The following is an 18,058-nucleotide window of genomic DNA, read 5'->3' on the forward strand; positions in this document are numbered from 1 at the left end:
GACATAGGGAGCATCATGAGGGAGTAGAATTCATGTTTCGTTTTGTTTATTTCCTAATTAGCTTCTTGTCTTAATCTTCATTGATAATGCTTTAGATGGATTTGTCTTCGTGTTTTGCTTATGGTTGAAAGCTTGTTACTAACATGATTTCCTATTGGTTTATGCTAACCTCCATTCTCACAACGTTTTAGTCTCCCTTCTAGTTTACAAATTAACCTACTTCGTGCCATGACTGTAAGATATTCTCACCACATGCCTTCTTGTCCTCCACTCTAATATTTGTCAATACAAATATTCTATCGACACTTATAAAAGAAACAAGAATGAATAAGACCACAATACATTTATAGACGTCTAACATTCCATCAATTTCTACTACAATCTATTTTGGTTTGCAAGTCTTATAGTTTTTTTTATTGGTAAGTCTTACAGTTTTTAATTACTAAGCATTGTCACACTTTTAAACATGCAACTAAACAAGCTAATTTTTTTTGAAAAAAACAATCCAATTTTAAGATCCAACACAGTGAAACCAATATATATTCTATTAGTAATTTGTAAAAACCAAATAGATAAGTAGGAGATATTTTCCATAGCAAGTCAAATTATGACATTGCTATTAGGATTCAACTATGTAGTTTTCGAGTCAAACTCATCGGTCCATGTTTCATAAGTAGTGGTTCACAAGAAGTCATCTCTCATGAGAATAAATATTACACAACATTCGTAGCAACTGTGTAGTTTTCAAGTCAAACTCATTGGCCCATGTTTCATGAGTAGTGGTTCACAAGAAACCATCTCTCATTATAATGAATAGTACACTTAGCACTCATAGTGGTTCACATGAGACATAGTTTCTTGTGAACCACTATGAATGCTAAGTGTACTATTCATTCTCATGAGAGATGGTTTCTTGTGAACCACTATTCATGAAACATGGGCCAATGAGTTTGACTAAAAAACTACACAATTGAATCATGATAGCAATATCATAAAAAATAAGTAGTTATGACTAATATATCAAGCAAAATTTAAGTTGCATGATTGTCAATAGAAAGAATGGACAATATGCAGATAATGTTTTTTCATTTGATTCAAAAACTAATTAACCACAAACATTTTTTTAATAATATTTTTTTTATCATTCTATTTACCTAAAAATCTATTGTACAAGTTAAAAAAACAAAAATCTTATTTATTGCCCAAAAACATCAAGAAATTCCACAAACTTTACTATTCCCATTTGATAATTCACATTACATAATCTACGAAAACTGAAAAAAGCCCAACACTTACATTAGTCTCTAAAACAATAAAAGATTTTTAAGATTATGCATTAAAAAACATTACATTACAATGACCATATAATAATGTAAAACATTAATTCTTAAAGATTTCATAATGCACACATAAGAACCTACCTTTACCTATAAAAACAACTAAAAAACCACACATACAAAACAATATATTATAGAAAATAAAATAACTATATAATAGAATGAGACATTAATTATTAAAGATTGAAAAAAAGAATGAGATTTTGGAGACTTTATTTATTAAAAGATTTTGAGAAAATAAAAAAGTTCCATGAAATAACAATACAAAAAGCTTAAAAGAAAACAAATTCCATAATCTTTTTTCGTTAAATATCTGGTATTCTATTTCTATTCCACCTGACTAGCCATCTACTCAACCGTCCACACCAAGTCGACACGCAAATCTCCTCCATTCTCAAAAGATGTCCAGATTGAGACAAACAAATACTTTTTTGTCTTTTGCCACCCGTCCCGCATAAATTCATAACATAATGATGGTCATGTGCTGTTTAATTGTATTTCCTTGTCGACCCGAAAACACAAGGACTAGATCTTTAAAGCGGGTTAAGAGAGAAGGCCTACCATTACACGGAGCAATTTACAAGAAAAAAAAAGTAAATTTAGACAAAACTCAGCGGTCGAATCAAAGAAGAATAGTGAATGAATTTCGTAGGAAATTAATAAGGAAATTGGAATTGTATTCTTCGGGACATCCGCCATTTGCTTTAAAATTGCCACGCAACGTCTAGACACCATTTAAAGTGCAGTTGAGGTTGGTGAGGAATTAAGTGCACTTTCTATTTGTTTTTTTCTCTCTGTCAATACTCTCTCTCTACAAAGGAAGAGAAGAGAGGCCCAGTGCATGAACACGAAACTGCCAAAGTTCAGAGGCAGAGCTTTCCCGTTTGTCTGCTCGCAGCCCGAAACCCCTGGAAGCTTTCAACAGTTCGCGGTTTTAAATCGCATAAATTCTGAAATACTAGAATGGCGAGCGAATTGGAAGCGAATGGGCACACAAATGGCCTGTACTCTTATAATTCTTCTCCGAATGGAGCGACGGTGGACAGCAATGGCGAAGCAGGGCACGCCAAGGCCAGTGCTGCAGAAGAAAAGGTAACGAGGCAAAATCGATCTGTAGTTGTTTTATTTTTCAATCATTTAAGAAAGACAATGATTTTTACCGCGGGATCCTACTTTTTTGTCTTTGATGTTGCGACCGAAGGGAATTTGTAGTGTAGAAGTAACAGAGGGTTTTCGCTTTGCCTTGTGATGCGTTTTGCATCAGAAACTGTAATTTACTGGCTTTTTTCATTGAGGCGTATCTTAAGCTACTCAAAGTTACACGTAATTTACTTTATTTAATACTTAACACGTGGCTTAGGGATTTGAACTTGAATCTTTTTTTCCCTGGAAGTTTTTTGGTTTATTGCTTGAGTTCATCCGCACTTGTTATCTATATAGGCATTCTGTTTAGTGATTTTCTTGTTTCTAAAGGCGTCTAGTCTGAGAATGTTTTGTAACGCCTTTGTGTAACGTATGAAAACTGTAAATATCCTGAAAATGAAAATTTTGAAATAGCTGTGTAATTTGGGAAAAAAACGCGTGTAATCAGAAAAAAGATATTTGTAATTTGAAAACTACGTTTTTAAAATTTGAAAAATTTATGTGTAGCTCAGAAAATATTTGCGTACCTGTGCCAAGTGGAACGATTTAAGGCACATGATCTAGGTTAATTCTGTGAATGCCTGGTAATTATGTATATAATATTCGTTTACCCGCAGTCGTAAAAGGAAGCGCGTTTCATCATTGGTGGAGACTCTTCCCAGTTAGCCGGCAAAGGCTATGTGTGGCCGTAATCCGAGTTTGATATTCTAGGTTATCTTTTTTATTTTGTAATTATGCTTGATATCGTTATTGAAGTGCATTATAGGTGGAGGAGCTCTGTTTCGCCAGGAAAATTGCCTAGGCGATCTACTGAGTTTCGTTGTTTAATTTATTTGCTTTATTGTATACTTTATTAGTGGATATATCTGGATGATTGCGCGTACCATCACCGGACAGATGAAACTTATAGTTTATAAAGGATCTGCGTTCCGTTATAGGTAGAAAGGTGATTTAAGGCTACATATAGCAGGTTTATCTGCAAATGTTTGCACGTATGTGTAATTGTGCCTAATATCATTGTATAGCAGTGTTTAAAAGAAATATTATGCATCATTGGTGGAGAAGCACTGTCCTTTGCCACAAAGATGGCTAGGTGATGTTAGGGGTTTGATTTTATGGGTTATGAACTAATGACCGTAAATATGTGTAGTTGTTCGTGAATTTTTTATATAGTGGGCAGTTTTAACAGTAAAGAGTCTACATTTTGGGTGAAGCAGCTTTGCACTTTGCCAAGAAAATTGCCTTAGTGACTTATTGAATTTGATAGTCTAGATTAGTTGTTGGATTGGTGAGGTTGTGACTGCGAATAATTATTTATGCTGGTTAATATCATTACATAATGGACATTGGACATATTCAAAAGACAGATTTTTTATATATAAAAATCTAAATGGAGAAAAGTTGCCTGCCGATGTACTGAGTTTGATTATCTAGGGTAGTTTTCTGATTGGCTAGTGTATGACTGTCGAGGTCTGAGTAATTGTGCTTAATATTATTACGTAATGGACAGTTTAAAAGAAATTAATTGAATTGTAAATGGAGGAGCTCTGTCATTTACCAGGAATTTTGCCTGGTGATGTACTGAGTTTAAGTTTTTTTTTCATCACAGGTGGAGATGCTCCACCCATTGTTGCCTAGTGACTTTGCAAGATTGATTGTTAGGTTATGACCACACGTGTGATTGTGGTCAATTATATTTTATAGCAGATATTTTTAAAAGGATATATTTTCCATTATTAGTGGAGGTCGACCTTTTGCTACCTGGCTATGTGGTGACTTTTATTGTTTAACTGTAGGTTATGACAGCAAGTATATAGTGTAATTGTAGCTGAAACATTATATAGTGGACACTCTAAAACTAAAAGGAAATGTTTTTCATTAAACGTGAAGGAATATAGTGGATGATTTAAAAGGAAATCTTTTTTTTGTTAAATCCTAAATGCGAGGGAATTATGCACTTACCTGCCTGGTGCTTTGTTGAACTTGATTGTTTAGATTATTTGTACGATAGTCTAGGCTCTGCCTGCAAGGATCTGTGTAACGCGCATAATATCTATTCTCATTGAACTAATTACAGGTGGAGGAGTTCCGTCGCTTGCTGGGAAAATCTTCTGGTGATGTGCTGAAGATTGTTGGAGTTGGTGCCGGTGCATGGGGCAGTGTGTTCGCAGCCCTCTTGAATGATGCATATGGCTGCTTCCGTGACAAAGTGCAGGTCAGGATATGGCGGAGGGCTGGGCGGACAGTGGATCGAGCCACAGCAGAGCACTTGTTTGAGGTAATTAACTCTCGGGAAGATGTCCTACGGCGCCTCATTAGGCGTTGTGCATACCTCAAATATGTCGAAGCCAGGCTTGGTGACCGTGTTTTGTATGCCGACGAGATACTGAAGGATGGATTTTGTCTGAACATGATTGATACGCCACTCTGTCCACTCAAGGTTGTCACAAATTTACAGGAGGCTGTCTGGGATGCGGACATTGTAATAAATGGACTTCCTTCAACTGAGACAAGAGAAGTTTTTGAGGAAATTAGCAGGTATTGGAAGGAAAGGAGGACCATGCCTATTATAATTTCACTTGCTAAGGGGGTTGAAGCAGCTTTGACTCCAGTTCCACACATTATTACTCCTACTCAGATGATTCATCGTGCCAGTAAGCAATCTTTATTTTTCCAAATCTTAGTGTACTGCCTCTTTTTGAAATTTTACATAATTCTGAGCTTTTCTCTTCTTCTTTTTTGTTAAATTTAAATGAGTTTTCTATCCTTGCAATTTCTGTTCATCTATCAGCATCCACACTTATTTTCAAATTTAGAAATCCCAGGAAATCTTTTTTTTTTTCGTTTGTTGGCAAAAGTGGCAAGCCACTATAATATTATATTAATTAATAAAAGTATTAATATAAAAACCCGGTTCAGGGGAGCGTACTGGCAGGAAAGAGCCGGGAAGAAAACCTCCAGTTATAGCTCTAAGAAATACAATAAACAACCTTAATTACATCAGCCTGAGGCTATATCTTATTTAATACCCAGCTGTTAGTATTTTAAGTTTGATGATTATTTAAATTGCTTTTCTGATTTCTCTGAGATTTTATGTATTTTGATATAAAAACTGGGTGAATTTTCCAAACAAAACTCATCTATAAAAAGTGAGGCAGATTTCCTAGGATTTCTTGTTCTTTCTACAGTTAAAATAAAAGTTTGCGCTATACTTTCTCGGTTTTTCTTGATCTTGGAGCTATGTTCATTTGCTAGATGATTTACATTTGAATTTTGTTTTTATGTGAACTTTGTACTTACTTTTATCTCCTTGAGGACTTTTAACCTGACAGCTGGAGTACCGATTGAGAACATACTTTATTTGGGAGGACCGAATATAGCATCAGAAATATACAACAAGGAATATGCCAATGCTCGAATATGCGGATCCGACAAATGGAGAAAAGCTTTAGCAGAGTTCCTACGACAGCCTCATTTTATTGTATGGGATAACAATGATCTTGTTACCCATGAGGTTATGGGTGGTTTGAAGAATGTCTATGCCATTGGTGCTGGTGAGTTTTCTTATTTCTAATTATTTCTCTGGAAGTGAATTTGGTTGTGATTGGTAACAAAGTTGCAAACATAGTGACCTTTTGTTGTGTGAAAATGATGCAGCAAATATTTGTTTTCTCAGGATTACCAATGTTAAATTTACCATTAAAAGTTAAGTAAATAACTGTGAAGGCATCATAATATTTAGTTGTCTTTTTGGTGCCGTTTCTCAATATGCAAATGTTGCATGCAAACATAAACATGTCTTAGCCCCTCAAATGTCAAGGGAAGTAGTCACAAGGAGAATTTAATGTCTATGATTAACGGGCTGGCCATTGTTATGTGCCAATCAGCAAATGTGACTTGCATTGCTGGGTCTAGAATAAATTCCGTTTGGATACTGGAAAAGTCCCGAATCTCAGATTTGGACATTATAAATTAGGAAATACTCACATAGACCTGCTAGTTTTTAAGTGTTACATCTGTTGGTTATGAAATTTCTAAATAAATTTTATGTATAGTAGAAAAGACACTTTGTTTGAGTTACTTCTTTTGCATGTTTTACAAAGTCAAACAGACACCGACTTTTCTAAGCCAGGCATCACTGGAATGCTTGTAAGGAAGGCGCACACCCATCTGATATTGTGTACTGTGTAAAGGAGAATAAATTTCTTGTTTTAGAAAAACATAATACTTTTTAAATATTGAGGCCCTAGGTCATTACTTCAGAGTTCAGACCTCTAAAATATGGAAAGGCCCAAGAGAAGAATATATAATGCTATTTTAAAGCCTTGTTGTCATCAGAAAACTGGCTAAAAGCTAATCTGCTTTGCCAAAAAGTATAAATCTTTCTTTTTCCTCTGTTTTTCTGGATGGAACATTATATATTATTCTATGTTCAGTTTTAATCTTATTAATAAATTATAAAATGCTTATGATTTCTGAAGATTTTCTTTTTCTTTTTCTTGAAAAACCCACTTTTGAGGAGCAGGTGCATAATTCCATTTTTATGGATTACATATGATGGCAGCATGTTTTGAATGTAGGTTCATTGTAGTGCTACACCAGTGTCTGATGGACAATTTCCAAATAGTCTTTTGACATCGTTCCTATTCTTAAGATTTTCATTTCCTTAATACTTGCTTTTATTCCTAATCTGATGGATATTTACATTTTTTTGTCTTTTATCATAATTTACCATTCCCTTTTCTAGCCAGCATATTAAAGAAATTATTAACAAATCTGAGGGGTCTTTACATTTAAAATATTATTCAAGACTATTTTATATTTGATTTCTTAATTTTGACTTGACTGTGGAGTTAGTATCACTTTACCTCAATGCCTAAACAATTGTTAAGGGTGTTTTCACACTACTTATGGTTTGGTGGTGTAACATTCAAGCTGAAAAAATTATTTACTTTCTATATAGTTTAGAAGTAGGTGAGTTATAATGCTACATCTGAGGTATGGTAGAATTTTGATTTGTGGTTTTTTTTCTTTTTATGGCAGGCATGGTTGCAGCTTTGACTAATGAAAGTGCAACTAGTAAATCAGTCTATTTTGCCCATTGCACTTCAGAAATGATATTTATAACTCATCTGCTTTCCGAACAACCAGAAAAATTGGCTGGCCCTTTGCTGGCTGATACATATGTTACATTGTTGAAGGGACGTAATGCATGGTATGGGCAGATGTTAGCTAAAGGGGAATTGAGGCCAGATATGGGTGACAGCATTAAAGGCAAGGGAATGATTCAGGTAATGATATTATGGTTTTGCTAGTGGTATCCCACATAATGTACACTGTTTTTATGTTAGATAATTCATCTCAAGGTTTGTTGCCTGTTGTGTGTGTTGAATTAAAACTCCTGTGTTTTGAATCTTTACAGGGTGTTTCAGCTGTAGGGGCATTTTATGAGTTGCTTCGTCAACCGAGCTTAAGTTTCATGCTCCCTGATGGAGACAAACCTGTAGCTCCTGTGGAGTTGTGCCCCATTTTGAAGACACTCTACAGTATATTGATTTCAAGGTAAGCTTTGCTCCTTGCATATGAATTAAAAAAATGGCATTTGAAAGAGATATGCAGCCAGGAAAGAAGGCAAAGCAAAAGTTTTGAATTGTCTTATAAGATCAATGAGCCGATTTAGGCATGTTTTTAGAACTAGAATTCTCTCCATATTTCATGATGTTTAAATCTTTTTTTCCTTAGCTAGTTTTCTTGGAAGAGCATGCTGTGAATATTAAACATCTTGATCTCATTGCAGATTAACCATTGAGCAAATAAAATGTTCCTTTTCTTTCTTCACTGAAAAAATTCTTTCCAACTAGGGAAAATTAGATACTGAATTTCAGCATAAATTTGAGCAGGGAAACAGTGTGTATGGTTGGGTGCAGGATAGCAACTATGCCTAAAATCTTTGGTGTGGTGTTGATGTGTGTTTTAGGCACATAACATTCAAAATAAAATACCAAAGCACTTTATCCTCTCCTGAACAAAATCACTTCAGATGCTAAGGGTAAGATCAACTAAAATGATTCCAAGGTTTCTACATGTCAGGTCTTGATGAGTGGGTAACTCAATGGTCGATCTGAATTGCTGTTTTCACTTGGGGACTTACACAAATGTTCGAATTAACTTCATAGATCATGGATATGGAATGAGTGTGCTGATAACTTAGGATATGGCAATGCAGTTCTGGGCTTAATTCTAAGTGGACTTACTAAAAAAATGGCAAAAGGGAATAGGGTTTAGGAAATCTATTCTAAGCCTAGGAATGGAGGAAATGATGAACAAATTTAGTGGAATCAAACTAGGCAGGGTCTCACCATCAAGTCGAACAGATTTTGACACGAGCTTAGTGCAATCATCTAAGGTATACTTATAGATTTTCAAATTATCACCATCAAACATTGACACCACCCAAGTTGATGCATATCAATGGATGCATAATAATTGAAGTTAAGCTTGCATAAATTTCCAGTTGACCACGCATGACACACTTACAATCAACAAGAGGCCAGTGGTATGGATTAAGGATTCTACACAAATATATTCAACAAATCTTTCACTCAATCTAACAAACATAAAAGCAAATTCCAATTTAACTTGGAGGAATTGAGAACCTTGAATGCAAAACAACATTTGAAAAACAAAATCACACAAGTCGAACAATGATTTATATTCAAATAGCTGCAGCATATACCAACAATTCTACAAAAACTCTCTTACAAATGAGAGACAATGAGGTATGTAGAGTCTCATACAAAATGGATGGCCAAGATTAAAACTAAATCAAGGGCAAAGATTATGCCAACAAAACCCTAGAATTGCCCTAATTAGGATTTACATAAAAAATGGAGCCACCAACATATGGCTCAATAGAAAGATACCTAGTCATCAAATAGGGAATCTTCTAGAAGATTCCTCCCCGCATCTCTCTCTCTCCCCTAGCATACTCCAAGAATCTAGCCAATACAGAATCTAACTCCATGGAAATGCTGGGTAAGGTATCCTGCTGTAAATCAATCACGTCCAACGCATCCGAGCAAGCATCCAAAGTGTTCTCCCAATCTGGCATGAGCTTCTGCGAACTATGGACATGAATCAACAAAGAGACCAAATCATCTATTTGACTCTTCTTCAAAGAGTACAACTGATTGAAAGACATGAATTTCATTTTGCCTCTTAATTCTGCTAAGTGTAAACCACTAGCCTCACTGACATCAACCCCCAATAACTCCTCAATTGAGGCAAAAATCTTCAACTGAATATCACGAATTGATCCTTCCATCTCTATGCAACTCAGTTGTGCGCTCTCATAAGTTGATTTCTTCATGGCCAATGAACAATACCAGCCATGGAAATCGTATCTATCTCACTGTGTACAACATTCTCCCTAACCAATGTGGACTTAGGAATCTTTTTCAAAGCTTTGAGGTGTGGAATAGTCTTCTCCTGAATAGGTCTGAATTCTTCCCAAACTCCTCCAAAATACTGTATTCTGAACATGAGCCCTGTTGTCCTGTCAAATGCTTGGACAAATTGAGTAAGGAAATCATCCGCTTGTCTCTTTGTATTCTCAATCCATCTCTCCACCTCCAAGAGTGTATCTCTCGCTGCCTCATAATGTGAATTTAGTCCACGATCAATTGCAATAGGGGAAATAAGGGTGGGATTCTCATGCCTTATCCCTGCAATGTACTCTCTAAGTTTGATATTCTCTTCTTTGTACTCCTTTTCTTCAATCTTTCTATCCGATCTCGCACTGATTGCCCTAAGGTTATCACCAACCTCCTGAAATTCCTACTTTCTTGTAGTTTGGCCAAAGGCAGCTGAAGTGATCTGGAAATCCATGGGAATAGCAATGTTTGCCATCACACCTGCGATGGGAACAACCACCTGCGCAATCCACATTTCTGTCTCATCTCTAGCTATGCGTGACAAAATCTCAGCTCTCTTAGGCTCTTTCTCCTTATTGCTCCTAGCTAAGTAGTCATCAATGTCATCAATAAGCTGTGCCTTTATCATTTTCTTACTTTTTTCCATACTCTTCATCAGCCAATCAGGATTATCGGCCATCTCCATACCTTCATTGAGACACATATCTCAATCAAGCTCTCTCAATGCCGAGATAGCATCATCATCATCATCAAGATTATTCCTAGTCAAATCACGTACATTCTTTCCCAAACTAACCTCCAAAAGGACAGTAGGGGATCCCGAGTGATCATCATCCTCATTAGGTGGAGCAGATGTCGTTGTGGCATGTAAGTCTTGAATATTCTCTGGTAATATCACTATGTTAGAACATTGCTCAAACTCCCTGCTCTGTTCTGGCATTTCAACTTCCTTAATTGATGACACACTGAGTGGTGGTGAAGGAATGATAGGTGAAGGAATAGTAGTCTTTTGTTTCTTCTTCTTGACCTCCTCAATCTTCTTCCCTCTAGCCTTGACTTCTCCTGGTGTGTCCTTCCTTCTCTTAGGAGCTTGACTCTCCTCATCCACATGAATCCTGATATCATTGATAGTCCTTTGATCATCTTCGGAAGCGGATTCCTTTTGTTTCATCTTTTCATAAGTGAAGGTGACACCCACATCAACTAACTTGTTCATCTGAATATCCACCCATGCTCGGGAGAAACTTAAGACCTCTCTCATCAATACATTCAAATCTATTTCTTTTGATTTTGACCAATTAGGCAATAGAATCACCACCTTCATTTCATTTTCATATTGTGGATGTGTATGATCCCTGTCATCTAACACTTGGTCAGGAATGAGAAAAAGTCCACACTTCCTCATGAAACCCACTGATATTCTGGACCACATTTGTCTCTTTATTGCCTGCTTGTCCATCAGGTTGGCCCAATAATCTTCTATGTCTACCTTGTAGATGAACTTTTCTCCTTTGATCCTTCCAACTTTCTTATCTAGATCAAATCTTTCTCTTTTCTTGTATGTTGCAAATCGATAGAATGCAAGCTCCTAAGGCGGACTAACAAACCTCCAATGTCTTCCCAACTGAAATAGGAAATGACATGCCCGTTCTATGCTTTTCCTTCTGGATTGAATCAAACTCCAGAAGCTGTCTCACCACTTCCAACAAGATCACTCTGTCAGAAGGATACCTAGGAAGCGTGTAGAGTTCGGATTGAAATCCATGAATCCTAAGGTATGTGAAAGTGGGAAACTGTATATACCACGATCCATATTTCTTTATCAGCTTCGTTGCCTCCTTGGACAACCTTCTGTGGACTCTACCTTGCAACATTCGCATTATGTACATTGTGAATACATCATTCACTCTTATAATTTTCAATTTGATACATGTTCAGCTGTGGATGACACTCATAACTTCTGAATTGTCCTTGTCCATTCCTGACTTCACCTCTGCATATCAATCCCTTGTAAGTAACAAATCGTGCAAGCAGGTACACCAAATAGGAAGTCATGGCGAATGACCTGGACCGCTCCACATTCCTCAGTTGAAAGTCCAGATTGTCACTTATGATTCTAGACCAATTTGTCAATGTTCCTTTTAGACAATCCTGGATGAAATAGAACATCCATCCATTGAATATTGCACCCTGCGGCATCCCCATGACTTGGTTAAGCAGGAATACTAAATCACTATATTCCTCTTTGAAGTTTGTGCACATGAGTGTCTTGGGAGCATTGGAATGATGAGGCCTAGGCTTGATCATCCACTCCTTGTTTACTATGGTCTTGCACGCATCCATCTTCTTCTTATATCGGTCTTCATATTCATCCTTGGTTATATCTTTCATGTTTGCTCCTCGTGGAATTCCAAATACCTCAGCAATCACATCCTCAGCAAGGTAGGCAATGATGGCACCCTTAGGAGTCTTGATCATTTGGGAGCAAGGATCATAACATCATGCATACTCCAGGATAAGCTCACTGCACTGTACGGATTGCGGAAATCCAGCGGCCTGATAAATGCCACTCTTCATAATGTTCACATAGGCTGGGGAAGGAATTTGGCTTCCAATTCCGAACATACGTTGTCGCATCTGGTTCATGTTCAGAAAATGCATGTTCATGTCTGTAATCTCCTTCAATCTGGATGACATCTTGGATTCTAGATAGAATCCAGTCTCAACTATTTTTTGTTGTTCTCTCCTTTCCTTGAGTCCAGACTTCTATGTCGTACCTGTACGAAGCTAGAAGTTAGAACTTAGGAAAATAATCCTGAAAAAAATTTCTGGTTTCCTAATGATTTAGACTAACTTGGGTATGGAAATCAGGAAAATAATTCATATTCTCAATAGATTTTAACAATTGAATGCAAAATTGTGACAAGGTTACGTCAAGTTCATTAAAATCAATAATTTTCAGACCAAAATCTGAAAACACCTCCTTATACTTAAAAATTATGTTCAAATTAGAGTGCAAAGGAGTATACCGGATCAACAATGACCAAGGAAAGGTGTGAAAGGTTGTGTTTTCACACAAAACTAAGTCTGAAGACACCTTCCGAAGTCGATAATGGTTGCCAGCAAATCTGAAGACAACCTGCAACTTCACAAATTAATCTCTAAAAACATGTTGCAATCACCCAAAATGTGCACAAACTTGATGAAAATCAACCTCAATGATGAAAGCAACCATATCCAGGAATGTAAGTATGGCTGGTAAAAATAAAGTTCTCTGAGGACAAGTCTGAAAATTAGTTACTTCAGACTTACTAACACCTTGCAAAGTAGTGAAAATCCCTGAAAATGATTATTAAAAAACTAAGGAATGAGCTCCAAGCAAAATCACCAAAGTGGGAAGGTGGCTGGAAATGAAGATTTCTGAGGACAGACGCCTACAATGGAGTTTTCAGACCTGCAACAGCGATGAAACGGTCTGAAAAATGCACAAAAACTCTACAAAACACCTCCAAATGCAAATCTCTTAAGTTGGAATTGGCTGGGCAATGAAAATTAAAGTCTGAAAATTAATTACCCTCCAACAATGGAGGTCGCACAAGCTCAACAATGGCGAAATATCATATTTGAAAACAATTATCAGCAGTTCCCAATAATGGCGCCACAAATGGTGGAGAATCACCAAAAATGGAGGTGAAAATCCTCCAAAATAAAAATCGCTCTCCAAAAAATTGAAAATCTGAAAATGGAGCTTCAATGGCACTCAAATGGCAGCCAAAACAAATTCCCTAGTTGGGAATGGAGGAAGAAAAATAATAAAATCAACTTGCAGCTCAATGGTGTCAACTTGACACTTACCCAAATTCGCCAGCTAGAGGAAAAAATCGCCTTTGCAAGCATACACTTGGCAAATATAGTAATAAAAAAAGGCTGGGATCTCTCCTTTTAAACTTGCTTTCACCATCAACTTTCACCACACAAGTAATGTGGGATAAAAAAAACTTGTTCTTATACTTGCCTAACAAAAATCGATTTGCTTCTAGAAGGTAAAATTCATTTAATTCTCATTGCAAATCATTTATTAATTGTTTTTTTATTTTTAAATAATCGGTTGCTTTTCATTAAAAAATAATTAAATGAGGTTCATTTATTAAAATATTTCAAAATTTAAATAAAAAATAGGCAATGGGGGAAAATCGATTTAACTTTGGGATAAAAATCCCAACAAAATCATTAAAATACCCCCTTAAAGGGAAAATTGATCCAAGTAGGGATAAAAATCCCTATCAAAATTTCATCAACTTGCACAAAAATGGGTCCAAGGGAAAATCGATTTGAGTCTGGAATGAAAATTCCAATTAAAACTTCATCACTTAGCATAAAAATGCCTCTGGGGGAAAATCGATCCTTGTCTGGACATTCATCCGGACACAAAACCATCAAAATCACTCTCAGTGGAAAATCGCCTAAGGTCTGGAATGAATATCTACATAAAAATCCACAAAATCTTGTTACAAAAGGTCTTGGTGGAAAATCAATTCAGGTATGGATTCATCACAAATGTCATCCGCAACCTTATCCATACTCCCAGTGGAAAAACGAAGCTAGTCAGGATAAAATCCCAACACTCAGTCAAAAATAAAGCATCTTGGGGAAAATCGACCCTAGTATGGATATTCAATGGTGGAAAAATGGGGCATGTCTGGATTCCAAGGGAAATCCATGTTCAGTCTAGATTTTGAGTGGAGGAAAATCATGGGTAGTCAAGAATATGAGGGGAAAAACACCTCTAGTGTGGAATTTTGACCTTTTAACCCTTAGAAGAATATGGATTTTCATCCGGAAAATGATGATTTTTCCACTCAAAATCACTAGGAAACTTCAAAACTCAATAAAACTCATTTGGACTTGGGTAAATTCACCAAACATTTGAGCGAAACAAAAGGAAACCTATCAGGGTAAAGTGCAAAATCAACTGGATAACTTCTTAGGAGCGAGAAACAACTCCAAAAGGTCTTAAAATACCTTAGCACTTTAAAATCACCGACGTGGACGTTCAAAAACACGTTAACGCTCAAAAGGTCTACACTTAGACAAAATTAGGATCATTTAAAATCTCAACTTTACGTGCTTGATCCTATAACTTCAAAAAACCCTAAACGACAATAGGCATGATCAAAATTCAGAGACTCGGGCATGGGAAACTCAAAATTGCCCACTATGCTACCAAAACCCTAACCTAACCAACGCAGAAAGCAGGAAAAGAGGGGGGTCCCCGTTTGCAATGGGGTGATGTGTGAAAAGGTCACAACATGTGGTCAGAGAAAGGATGATGCAGTCAAGGTTAGGGAGGCAAATGAATGTTGACTTGCCCTTGCATCCAAATGAATCTATTCTAACAACACAAGAATCTAACACATGTTGACTTTGTCCTTGCAGCCAAATGAATGTATTCTAAGAGCAAGAATTAACACAAGATTGCTCTACTTATAAGTAAGATTTAACAACACAACCAAAACTCTTATATAATCAATATAAGGCTATTAAAATTGAAGAGACACTTTAAATCTGTTTTATTGCTCAACACGAGTCCTAGATATAACAGTGATTACAATGATCCTGACATGTAATGTCCCCATTTTCGTGAGCATCAGAGTTCAAGGGATTAGCCTATTACTTGGACTCTCGTAGGCTATAATATGTTTGGATAGAGAGTCTCAGTGGCAGTTAATGGAGATTGTTGTCACTCCATGTCTTCAGTTCAGTCTCAAGTTCAGTTCCAGGCCTTTGTATATTAGTGTTTGAGATTAGTTGAGGAACTTACTATTTATAGTAAGTCAATCTGGCAGTGAAGCTATTTTTAGTTAGGGCACATGGACACATGGGGGTTATATAGTGTTGACCCCAACTTTTGATGACATGTCAAAAGATTGAATATTGAGGGAGATATTAATATTTAAGTGGTTAAGTTATATTTAATCCTAAAGGGGTTATTATAAAGTTATATTATTAACTTTATTAAAAGTGGGCCACTTAAATATTATAAAGTGAATATCAAAAAGGTATGCCTGAGTGGGGGATTAATTTAATTGATGCATAAAGTATATTAAATACATTTTAAATGTATTTAACCCTTTTCAAGAAGGAAATCGTACTTTTTGGGAAATTGTGCCTTTTTGAGGGTTATAAGAAGCTAAGAAGACAATTTGACCTCACATGATTGATTATTTGGCATTGTTTCTTTTTGGCTTTTCTGTGCAATCGCCTGAGACAAGTGTTATAGTGAGTTTTCACCATTGGAGAATGATAATTCTTCATGGATTTGTGATCTTGAGGCCATGGAAGATCAGCTGAATCATTGCATTTTGAGAGGGCTTCATTCTGAAGTCCATTTGTGCTTCATCATAGCTTATTTAATTCAGTTATTTGCAGATTTCCAAATAAAGAGGGTTACACTTGGGTGAGACGACTTCATTCAGCAGTTATAGTCTTATAGACATTTGGGAGGCAAGCCATGCATTCTCCTTGGTTGACCGTACATTTTCAGCTTGGCACTTGTGGTCTTGAAAAGGGGAGTTTGACTAGGAAGGTTGGAACGCCTATCCTTTTTGCCTTCAGACTACTTCACCTTGATCGCCTAGCACTCTCAGGCCATTCTATCTCTTTTCTGGCTTGGAGAAATTGCATCTTGGACTTGTGCACCTTGTTTTGTCAGTTTCACAGTTTTGGCTGGCAAGTTCCAGAATTTTCTTATTTAAATAACCTGAGGACCTCCGGGTATGTTTTATGTATTAGTTTCAATTGTAGCAGTTGCCTGATACTTAATGTAGTTGCAGTTGCTCTATATTTCTTGTCAATTCAGTTTTATGTGCATTTCTTGCCTGGTGCACTTGTTATTTTGTGCTTAAAATTCCTCAAAACCTTTGAAAATACAAAAACAAGACAGCATTTGCATCAATAGAAGAGTTAGAACCAGCAAGGTTCTTACATGACATAACAAGTATTACAATGACCATACTTATGATACTTCACATTACATTGGAAAAGAATACAACAAAATTTCAGGTAAAAATTGGGCAGAGTTTCCTCTTGTAAAAATATATTTTTTGACCTGCAAAACCACACCATACCCACCTATGCATGACGTAAATTACAAAGAAAATCCCTCATTCATGTAACCTACAAAAACACCTTCTATGATAGCTAAACTGGTTTTCAATCTTCAATCTGCATTTATCCTTATATCCTCTAACTTGGATGCCAAAATTGAGAGATAACAAGCTGGAAATAGTGTTAACTCGCTTCTCTCTGATTTGGGACCCTACTCTTGAAGAATGGAGATCAAATCAATTTGTAACTCCCATCAGTGTGACCAAGAATTGAGTTAAAGTCAAATGTGCAACTCTCACCATCAAGAGCCATTAATCACTGGCTAAGACTAGAAATGTGGGGCACCCTCTCCAACATGAAAAAGGATTTGCAAGATCATTCATCAGCATGCAAACAAGGCACTCCATCTTCCAAGGCTGATTTAGGAAGTCAAAAATGGCTCTAACAAGTAACCCCTTCATATATGACATTTCACGGATGCTCATACAAGGGATAATGGTTTTCATAGCTAACCCCCTTCTTGAAAGAGATACCATAACACATCAGAGGCCTCCTTACAAGTGTCTATAGTGGATCTCAAAGAAGTGGGATATTCCATAAGAGAGGGAAACACTTGAAATTTGAAAATTTGAGCCTAAGAACTCAAGTTCTGAACAAGAAACTGAATATTGAAACAAAAACACTCTTTCGCTTATGCTGACTATTCTTTTGGTGATGCTGATAACCCATACCTTGATATGCTTTTGCATCAGAGGGGCTAGATTGGTGGTCCTGTTTTCATCCCAAAAGCAAACATTCTAAATGTAGTCGCGTATAAATACTATTCCTAATTTCTGAGTGGCAAGGTTTCAGGATTACGGACTCAAGTCTCAGTGTTTCTTAGTCCATAGTACATCTATTTTACACTTTTCCCAAGTACAATGTGTGTTTTATGCTTCACAGATTTTCATGCTAAGGCCATGCTTTGGGCAAACCTAGGAAGACCCACAGCTCACTGGGTATAAAGAAATATCAAATATGTGCTTCACAGACTAAAAA

At 36.4% G+C, this 18,058-nt stretch overlaps 1 protein-coding gene across 2 annotated transcripts in view; it reads left to right on the forward strand.

The window, feature by feature from the left end:
- Window positions 1-1,862: 1,862 nt before the first annotated feature.
- The window catches only part of LOC131047627 (glycerol-3-phosphate dehydrogenase [NAD(+)] GPDHC1, cytosolic), a 31,005-nt gene continuing 14,809 nt past the window's right edge, over window positions 1,863-18,058 (forward strand). The window contains exons 1-5 of one of the 2 annotated variants that reach the window (XM_057981405.1): window positions 1,863-2,429; window positions 4,558-5,134; window positions 5,813-6,034; window positions 7,524-7,771; window positions 7,903-8,042. In XM_057981405.1, the coding sequence (XP_057837388.1) occupies window positions 2,301-2,429; window positions 4,558-5,134; window positions 5,813-6,034; window positions 7,524-7,771; window positions 7,903-8,042 (1,316 nt within the window). In that variant the 5' untranslated portion in view covers window positions 1,863-2,300. Of the gene's footprint in view, window positions 2,430-3,405; window positions 3,427-4,557; window positions 5,135-5,812; window positions 6,035-7,523; window positions 7,772-7,902; window positions 8,043-18,058 lie in introns of those variants that run through there. The other variant, XM_057981406.2, reaches the window with a different exon arrangement.

The sequence above is a fragment of the Cryptomeria japonica genome, chromosome 10 (assembly GCF_030272615.1).
Source record: "Cryptomeria japonica chromosome 10, Sugi_1.0, whole genome shotgun sequence".
NCBI classification, from domain to species: Eukaryota; Viridiplantae; Streptophyta; class Pinopsida; order Cupressales; family Cupressaceae; genus Cryptomeria; species Cryptomeria japonica.